This window comes from Nansenia antarctica (genome assembly GCF_963989245.1).
Source record: "Nansenia antarctica genome assembly, chromosome: 8".
Classification (NCBI taxonomy): Eukaryota; Metazoa; Chordata; class Actinopteri; order Argentiniformes; family Microstomatidae; genus Nansenia; species Nansenia antarctica.
The window spans coordinates 32730751-32741437 of NC_137678.1; the positions used below are offsets into that span (position 1 = coordinate 32730751).

Here is a 10687-nt window from a genome sequence, read left to right on the forward strand (position 1 = left end):
CTAGCAAGATATGACCATGTGATCACTAAAATTAAAACTAACAAACACATTTTTACATTTATTACAAAAAACGCATTTATTTTTAGACCCAAAAGCAACAATATTTCTTATATTGTTTTAAATTATTGTTTGAATAATATATACATTTTTTTTATTCAGGCAGGAGGAGCTCCTTCTGCCTGCCGCTAGGGGGTGCTGCAGCACCCTCAGCACCCCCCTTCCCGCGTCCCTGAACACACAAGTATTCCCATAATTGAGGGACTCCTGGCAGACACAGTGATCAGAGTACAACACACCCATAGTCATGAAATGATGTCAATAAATATCAGACGTCAGTAATACTCCCAATGCAGTGCAGTCTTCTGTTGCCAATGCAAAGAGGTTTAGGGATATTCCAAAAACATCACCTCCCTGTCATCAGAACGACCACGCCCCCTTTTTGGGTAATCCAGCATGGAAAAGTGCTGGTGCGAAAAGCTCGTGTCACCATGACTAGTATTTTTAAAAGTCAAGTTACAAGTTATTAAGTTACAATGCATACTAAGAACAGGAAGGCACAACGCTAAGTGTCTATAGCCCGGTCCCTATGTTTAGAAAAATATATGTAATCGGCTTTTTGGTTCCTTTAAATGCTTTAGAGTCAGGTCAACAACATTTTTGCTCAACTACAAATGTCCAATTTTAATCCATTCAAATGTGTCTGTCAAATTAAAGTAGTGTATTATGCTCAACTAGTCAAAAAAGTAAATAATATTAATAATATTAATATAAATAATAATAATCTAAATAATCTAAATAATCTAAATATGAAATATGAGTTGCCTGGCCGTTTCATCAGGTACCACGTGGTAGGCGTGGTGTTGCCTGTCCATTACGTCAGCATTGCGCCTGCGCACTAAGCCACGTGACAAGTCAACAACATGGCGACGTCCTTACAGCGTCTCACCTCCGCTGGGAGACATCTCGTCAAACGACAGTTATTGAAGACTAACGCCTTATCCAGGGTGAGACTAGACTGCGAGAGCCAGACGTGTGTCAGAGTTAAACAAACAACCTTGCTATACGTATAATGATCGAGAAGCACATTTACGTTCAATATGAAGATGTTCGCCGAGCGACTCAGCATGGCCTGGTTGCATAAGGATGCGAGCAGAACCGCCTCTCTTGATCGACAGGTCGTGACGTTAGAATTATAAGGTTCTATCTCCATTTTTGTCTTTTTTTTTTTTTTTTTACATAATCTGATCCATTAGGTGTTTATTAATGCCTGTGTGGTGTTATTTTTTAAATGTTGACATTTTTGAGTTAGTAATTCATAAAACACAAAGGTTCCATCTCACAAAACATAATGGAATGTAAAAACTTTGACGCTCAATATCTCTGAACTGCCCTAAACGGAGATAGAACCTTATCATTCTAAACGGAGATAGAACCTTATCATTCTAAACGGAGATAGAACCTTCTCATTCTAAACGGAGATAGAACCGTATCATTCTAAACGGAGATAGAACCTTATCATTCTAAACGGAGATAGAACCTTATCATTCTAAACGGAGATAGAACCTTCTCATACCGTATCATTCTAAACGGAGATAGAACCTTCTCATTCTAAACGGAGATAGAACCATATCATTCTAAACGGAGATAGAACCTTATCATTCTAAGCTCACAATACTTCGAATCATGGTACACTTCTTACCTGGACAACCATGTATTCGTTAGGTTAAGGCTATTTGAGTCGATGCGCTGTGACTAATTATGATGACATGCCCCAGATTTGTCAACAACATGTTGTGAACAATTGATTACAGCACTATTAATTGGGTACGCAGTTGTCCAACTCAACTGTATTATAACTTCTTGTTTTCTTCACTGCAGCCTAGCGTTGGATCACACAGACTTTTGGCCACACAAGCCGCTCATCAAGTGGTTTTAAATGTCCCTGAAACCAAGGTTACCACGTTAGAAAATGGACTACGTGTTGCATCCGAGGACTCGGGGTTGTCTACCTGCACTGTAAGTGACTAACACCATCCATGTTCCTACTAAAGCTGAAAGCTACATTCATTTTTATATGTAGCAATGACCTTGATGACAGGGAACGTGAACAATTGCTGTCTTGCAGGTTGGTCTTTGGATCGATGCCGGCAGTCGATACGAGAACGAGAGGAACAATGGCACGGCACACTTCTTGGAACACATGGCATTTAAAGTAAGATATCGTTGCATCATTGCGATTCCATTAGCACTGTTTGATACTGGTCCAGTGTGTCAATCGTGTGTGTATGTGTGTGTGACAGGGTACGAGGAAACGCTCACAGCTTGATTTGGAGCTGGAGATTGAGAACATGGGTGCCCATCTGAATGCCTACACCTCGAGGGAGCAGACGGTTTACTACGCCAAGGCATTTACAAAGGACCTTCCCAGAGGTATGGCAGCAACTGTTAATGTGTGATCAAACTGTCATACTTTGACACGGTGAAACAGTTAACAATGCCTAACCGCCTTTGTCTCCAGCTGTGGAGATCCTCGCTGACATCATCCAGAACAGCACGTTGGGGGAAGCAGAGATTGAGCGAGAGCGAGGGGTCATCCTTAGAGAGATGCAGGAAGTGGAGACCAACCTGCAGGAAGTGGTCTTTGATTACCTCCACGCCACTGCTTACCAGACCACGGCGCTGGGCAGAACCATCCTGGGCCCCACGGAGAACATCAAGTATGTCTGAACGTTGTCTGTCTCACTCAGCTAGTCTTGTCAGCTTTCAGAAATGTGTGCTACTTTACTACACTCGGGTGCAAACTTGTCACCTTTCTGCTAAATTCGCTGTTTTTATCTCAAAATATGTCATCCATTAGATTTTTTTCTGCAAAAAAAAAAATGTTGTGTGGGAGGGGGGGGGGGGGTCTAAGTCTCATCCAAGTCACATGATGCGCGAGCTAACTAATCTCCCTGTCTGCTGAACTCTGCTGCTGTTGAAATAACTTTTAGCTTCAGGCAGCTATAGGTACAATTCCAGACAGCGTGGAGAACACAGTCACAGTAAACTGTTTTCGAAGTAATTCTGCAGGTGTTAAGGTCAGGGCTGCCGCTACTTACACACGCATCATTGTTAGACCACCGTTAGTGCTAGTGATATCTATTTAACACCATTAGTGCTAGTGCTAAGGTTAGCCGCAACAAAAAAAATGGGTCACCTTTTTGGGCCATCACCAGTTTGCACCCCTGTATACTACTGCTGTTTCAAGTTTATTGTTACATCCCATTATACAAGTATAGTTATAAAAAGGCAAAGTCAAAGAAAAATAAAATGGCAATAGTTGCTGTGTGTTCAAGTTGTATTGTTACGTCACATTACACAAGTGTAAGAGAGTAAAATAGGCTTCGGTTCCTTGACATTGCAGCAGAAAGACAAATAAGGCAAGATAATGAAGTGACCGTAGTTAAGACCTAAGTGAGACAACTGGATAGGTGACAAGTTGTGGGAGACTAATAAGACAGGATACAATTTAGCAGTACAGATAGTAAAAAATAAAATAGTAGAAGTAGAAATGTCATGAGTATTGCACTCGGTGGCAGTGGGTGTAAGAGGTAGTATTTAGTAAAGTAACTGTGCTTAAGGGTAGGTAGTCTGTATACATGGGATGTGTTGGGGATAATAGTAATTTGTCTTCAGTAGCCTTGTTTATGAGCCTGATCGCCTGTTGGTTAGCCTCTGAGTTTTGGCCCTGAGGCTCCGGAAGAGGCTTCGTCTTTTGCACGGCATCAGTTCGAACAGACTGTGGATGGGGTGGCTGGGGTCTAACAGACTGTGGTTGGGGTGGCTGGGATCTTTAATGATCCTCCAGGCTTTGCTGACACATCATTTGTTGTGTATATCCTGGATGGAGGGAAGCTCACATCCACTGATGCGCTCGGCTGTCCGCACCACTCTCTGCACGCTTTGCGGTTGAGGGCAGGTCAGTCGCCGTGCCAGGCAGTGATGCAGCCAGTCAGAATGCTCTCAGCTGTGCCTCTGTAGAAGGCCCGCAGGGTCTGAACCCCATGCCAAACCTCTTCAGCCTGTGCTGTGCCTTTTCCACTACCTGTTGTTAGTAAATGTAGGGGCTCTATTTAAGTAATATCACACAAGAGGGAGTGTGTTAGTTATTATTAGTTAACAGTAATAAGCGACAACAGATTATGATTTGTTTGTTTATTTACCGTATTTTCCGCACTATAAGGCGCACCGGATTATAAGGCGCACCTTCAATGAATGGCCTATTTCAGAATTGTTTTCATACACAAGGCGCACCGGATTATAAGGCGCACCGGATTATAAGGCGCATAGAATAGATACTGCAGTCAAACGTTTGACTGGGGTTGCGTTACGCCCAAGCTCCACCTACTGCGTTGCGTCACCTCTCCATCGGTGTTGTGTCAACTTCCCGTTGTCCAAGCTCCACCTGAGTGTTGTCACTAGGGTTGGGTACCGTTTGGGTTTTATCCGGTACCGGTACCTAACCGATACTTTAAAAACGGTACCGGTACCAAAACGGTACTTAATTCGGTACTTTTGATTTTTTTAAATGACATATATATATATAATAATAACACGGTCGACAACATTAAACAGCTTTTCACTTTTTTATTGCGGAGGCACAATATATATTAGTTAAATATACACTCAAATTAAAATAAATGAAAATAAAACTCCTGAGCCTTGGGGACTCCATTAAGCTGGGGATGCCTATCGTTGGTACTGATGTCCAATACGAGTACACACTTGTTCGGCAGCCCCTCAAGGACATCAGATTATTCTTAGAAAAGGGATCTAGTGAAGAGGCCTGCATAGCCCCCGGAACCAAGAAGACCGAGAGGAAATATAACTCTGATGAACTGGAGCCCTCCACCTCGTCAAAATCCAAACTCTGTTGCCGCTCAGCTACTACTACTCCCCTCCCCCTCTCTGGTCCATGATACATGACGATTCATTTTTCAGACACAGTAGTAGGATAAGGACAGTACCCGAATATCAAGAGATCCCCGATCATGTTGTCCTCCTCGCAGAGACGCAGCCACACATCCGCACAACGTCATCAACAGACGCGTCGAATCCTGGAGTGCACTGTCCAATCAAAGGCTTGCGTTCGTAAACTCGCTCTGAGAGCGTCTCAGCGCACACTGGGCCCGACGTCATAAGGGGAGCAAGTCATTTGATTGGACAGAAGGCATTCCACGAGTGGTGATCAGAATTCCAGAACGAGTTTTTGGAACGCACCCATAAGTCGAGCGTCGCGTTACGCCAACCCGCTAGCGGAAGTTGCTATTAGCAACCTTCTCGTTATCCTTCCGTACTCGCTGCTTTCACTGAGTGGAAATTTAACAGGCGATGTGACGTCGCGAGATAGAAAAGTACCGAAATGAGGCACCGAAATCTCCTTTGCGATTCGGTACGGGTACATACCGAATGTAAAGTAACCGGTACCTACCGGTACCGATTTTCGGTACCCAACCCTAGTTGTCACCATCAACGTTCTACCTGCTCCACTGTCAAAAATATATATTTTTCCACCTCAAGTATCAGCCGTTCGTCATGCATTTTTGCAACAAGCGTCAAGGACCTGCGGTGATTCACAGCTGACTCGCGTGAATAGCAATTCGCAATAGCTGCAACCACGAGATATAGAGGAGTTAGCTACAAGCATTTTCAATCTGCTATTATCTCTATTAGTGGATTAACCACTGTGGTGATTTAACAGCTGATAAAAATACATCAAGTAGACTACAAACAGAGCAAAACAACACCAGAAAACAACCAATAGGCTATACAATTATAACCAACAACCAATATGTGACAGCTCCTGGTGAAATGTGCAATGTACTTTTTCAGTTTTTACACATGCTTAAACTACAGATTGTAAGCTTTCAAATGATGTGTCATACATTCAAATCAGAGAAAGATTGAACACGACAGGCGTATTTGAATGTTGGTTCATCTCAAACACTGAATGGGAGAAAAGTGAATCTGACCAAACCACAACAAACGCTGCTAGCGGCTAACAGCTAACAAAACACATCGCTACGAAGGTCTAAACTGTATTTTAATAACATGACAACATACTGGGAGAACATCGACATGCTAAAAACACATAACTACACATAACTAGATGAACACACAGTTCTTGCTTTTGAACACGAGCTAAAACGAAAGTATGTTTACAAATCAACCCTCCCTTACCGGTAGCCTCCGGCAAACGAGAATAATGAATCCAATACACAAATGATAAGTGTTTAGTGATCGTTAAACTGTTGTTTATTATATCGAGTGGGTACTTTAAAACTTCAAGTTGAAAGCACCAAGAATCTCACTTTGTTCCCTCGGAAACTCTGTTTAGTCTTCTTTACTTGGGGTCTTGTGGTGTGGGACTGTGAGTAAGCACAACACCGGTGTTTACTGATTACCGTAATGCTGCAAGCGGTGTGAGTGTCCGAATTGAACAGTTGGGTGAGTACGGCATCCATTCAGAGCACATGATAGCATAACAATAGCATAGCATTCGCGGAGATTCCAAGATGGCGGCCGTCGTTTACTGATTACCGTAATGCTGCAAGCGGTGCGGCTTTGTAGTTTACCAGTCGTACTGAAACATTTTATTATTATTAAAAAAAAAATATTGGTCATGTAATTTTTACATTTTGATCCATATATAAGGCGCACCGGATTATAAGGCGCACTGTCGTTTTTTTTTTTTTTTTGGGACTTTTAAGTGCGCCTTATAGTGCGGAAAATACGGTAATCATAAAAATAAACAAAAAATAGTTCCGCAACTGAACTTCAAATGGACTGTTGCCTAGTAACCTGAACACAAATAATGTAGTCTAATTAACGGTCATTTAGTAGAACATCTGTGAGGCGGAGTGATGCATATAGTTAAAAGTCCCAGTGCTGTTATACTGTATATCAGCACTCATGGAATGCCTCTTGTCCAATCAAATTACTTGCTCGGAACTAACTGTTGTATAATATAAGTTATACTATAGTTCTCTGTGTGTTTGATGCAGAACCATCAACAGAGGAGACCTTGTGGAATACATCACCACCCACTACAAAGGACCGAGGATAGTGTTGGCTGCTGCTGGAGGTAAGATCCACTGTGGCTGTGGCAGGGTTTCCGTTAACCGGTAATTACCGGTCTTTGTCCGGTAAAATATGTTGAAGTCCGACATATTTAAACCTCTTCGGTCATAATGTCCGGTGAAAATAATTCCCTCTAAGCACAATTTGAATACAATTCGCTAAAGTTTAATTGTCACATTCTGATTCCTTCTATATTAAAAAAGACGAATATATAGGCTATGTTGTGTCTTGTTGTTCTCTAACTTACAAGATACACTTTATATTAATAATACTCGGGTCTCTGGAGCTCAACGTTCATCGGCATCCCAACGACAACTAGACCACACTAGTCGATCGATGATAACATTGTCAAGATGTAATGCTACGGAGGCAATAGCAATCAATCCCAGATCTATGCTAAACATAGCAATATACTACAGGCTATATATTTCTTTTTATTATATGATTTGACGCCGGCATGATGATGACTCCGCGAAACAGCGTTAGATGGGGAAGGAAAAATGTTCTGCTCACCGTGCAAAAAATCGGGGAGGAATAACGGATTCACGAGAGGAGCAACGAATATGAGAATGTTGCACTTTTCAATAAAATGTTATAAATCTAGACATTGTGGTATTTCTTTATATACCTATCCCAGCCTGCCTATCAATTGTTTCTCAATAAACAGTTATGTTCTCCTCATTGTCATACTCCCGAGTCCGATTAAGTATGATTTGACAGGCAGTTAAACTAAATGCCTTCCCAACCAGCGAGACCTGGTTATAGAAATGACGTTGTTTTATTGATAAAAAAGGGTAAAACTGGAAAGAGAAAATAGAAAACTCACATTAATCCCAAACAATTTAACATACTTCAGTTAACGTAATGTGGAGTCCGTTCATTGATCGATGCAGTCTGTTCAGTTCCCAGTGTGGCGCGCGTTCAGCGCTGGCATAGCGCGCATGCGAATCATGAAAGCCGATATTATTATATTTATTATATAGCTCGCATCTAATCGTATCGGATGAGAAATAGACATTAAACGTCATATATAGGCTACACAACAGTAATCACCGCGACAACCAGCTATATTATATTTTAATATGATGACCGGAATATCTCACGTTTGTCCGGTAAATTGAAATCTTCCCGGACACGTTGACCGGCGCGAATTTTTTCTAACGGAAACCCTGGGCTGTGGTCCAGTGGTCTAGTGCCGCGGTCTACAGTGCACAGATATGCCCATGTCGGCATGGGTTCGAATCCCGGCTCATGCCCTCTCTCTCTCCCTTCTTCTCCTTACTTTCCTGTCTGTCTTCACTATATCTGTCCAATAAAATAAAACCTATTTTGGGGGACTGCCCCACTCAGAAAAGAATGAAAGAAAGAAGAAAAAAAAGATCCACTATGGCTGTGCTCACCTGATGCTTGTCAGTTGATATATGGAACTCACGGGATGTAATTTGGTAAAACATGTTTTGTACTATTTGTTTCGTCAGGGGTTTCACACGATGAGCTGATTGATTTGGCCAAGTACCACTTTGGGAAGCTGCCTGCCAGATACAAGGGAGAGGCCCCGGCATTTCCTCTTTGCGAATTTACAGGAAGTGAGGTACGGTAGAAGTGATCATCTATTGCTGCATTCAAGTGCTCCTCAGAAATACAAAACTTTGACGCGCCCCACTTGTTGCTATCTCAGATTTAATTAATAGATAGCTCTATGCTAAATCTTGGTGGGTAGCTCCATGTTTCTGAGAAGTCTTCCACCATATCAGCTACCTTTAAAAACACTACTGTCCTTCTCTGAGGTACAATTGGCCAATTTAATTCATTGTTATTGGTTAGATCCGTGTCCGTGACGACAAGATGCCCCTAGCGCATATCGCCATCGCTGTGGAGGCTGTGGGCTGGTCACACCCTGACACCATCCCCCTCATGGTGGCAAACACCCTCATCGGCAACTGGGACCGCTCCTTCGGTGGTGGTGTGGTAAGTTCATGTCTAGCATCCATTTTCCCCCTTTTTCCAGGTGGATACCTTCTTCAATTCAATTCAACTTTATTCGCCATGTGCAGTGCACTAGGAACATGATTTGGTATTCTACCACGCTAAACAAGCTACAGTACATACAACAAGACGACAACACGACAATACTCATGACAAAATATACAGTACCAATTTGAGTGAATATTATGAATAAATATACTGTACAACTAAGTGCAAGAACATGTAAAGTGCAAGGTGCAATGATCAGCAGTTATTGAGAAGGGCTATGGTTTTGGGGAAGAAACTGTTCAAGTGTTGTGATGTTTTTGTCCTGGTGGCCCTGTAGCGCTGTCCAGAAGGGAGTAATGTAAACAAGCTGTGAGCTGGATATGTCTAACAAGTCTATTCCTTGTTTATTTCCTGTAGAATCTCTCCAGCAAGCTGGCACAGATGGCGTGCCAGGGCAACCTGTGCCACAGTTTCCAGTCCTTCAACACGTGTTACACAGACACGGGTCTGTGGGGCCTCTACATGGTGTGTGAGCCCGGGACCATCGACGAGATGATGCACTTCACCCAGCTGGAATGGTGAGTTATAGGCAGGCAGTCACACCCTTCACTCAAGAGCTCGCTTTTAAGAGACTTTACAATTAAGTGGTTTGTGGGTAGATTTGACTGTTTCCTTTGTTTACCTCAGGATGTCACTCTGCACCAGCGTGACAGAGAGTGAAGTAGCGAGAGCCAAGAACCTCCTCAAGACTAACATGCTCCTCCATCTCGATGGTATGGTCTCAGATTACACCACCACGATTAAATAAAAATGTTACGGCTTTGTCGTCACTTGAGTAAAATTGTAATGCACTTGTATCAGGCTCCACCCCAATCTGTGAGGACATTGGCAGACAGATGCTGTGTTACAGCCGCAGGATCCCTCTGCACGAACTAGAGGCCAGGATTGATGTGAGTTTCATGCACTGATGTGGTTAGAAGGAGCGAAAACATAGCAAAAACACTTGTGAAATGTGTTGGGAAAGTATTGGTGTCTTTATTTGAAATGTCTTTGTCCCCCTCCCCCAAAAGGCCATAGATGCAAAGACCATCAAGGACGTGTGTACAAAATACATCTATGACAAGTCTCCTGCCATCGCAGCAGTCGGTATGTTGTTTGTACTCTTGGGGATAATCCATTCAAATCAATTCTGGTTTTACTGGCAAGTTTTCATTTTTCAAATCATAAGGCCATTTAGGGTCTGTCAAACAAAACATAATGCAATGTCAGTTATAAATACAGTATACATTTTTTTTTTCTTCAGTTTGACAGTTTTGCAGAAACAGTACATACAGTATTGCACTAACTTTAAGACCTGATGCTTAAAACAATTTAATTCACCCCTCAAGGTTAGCACTTCAGAGACTGTACATACACACTGTGGTATGAAGAAAAATACTATTCGTCCCTTTTTTTGTTCCAGGGCCAATCGAACAGCTCCCAGAATACAACCGGATTCGCGGTGGGATGTACTGGATGAAACCCTGAGCGTTGGCGCTCTCGGAAAGAATTACCAACGTTCACTGAAAGCAGCCAACTGTACAGTATTATAGTA

At 42.5% G+C, this 10687-nt stretch overlaps 1 protein-coding gene across 2 annotated transcripts; it reads left to right on the forward strand.

The window, feature by feature from the left end:
- Positions 1-920: 920 nt before the first annotated feature.
- On the forward strand, positions 921-10680 carry pmpcb (peptidase, mitochondrial processing subunit beta; the record flags this gene model as incomplete). Of its 2 annotated transcripts, XM_080537483.1 has the most annotated exons (13): positions 921-1004; positions 1879-2016; positions 2126-2212; positions 2301-2430; positions 2519-2717; positions 7044-7123; positions 8598-8710; positions 8944-9087; positions 9511-9671; positions 9781-9866; positions 9955-10043; positions 10164-10239; positions 10556-10680. In XM_080537483.1, 13 exons carry the CDS (start codon positions 921-923, stop codon positions 10618-10620), a joined length of 1452 nt encoding a protein of 483 aa, XP_080393609.1. In that variant the 3' UTR covers positions 10621-10680. The 2 variants fall into 2 exon arrangements, with proteins under 2 accessions (XP_080393609.1, XP_080393608.1); XM_080537482.1 differs by lacking the exon at positions 10556-10680 and having other exon boundaries at positions 10164-10513.
- Between the last annotated feature and the right edge of the window lie 7 nt (positions 10681-10687).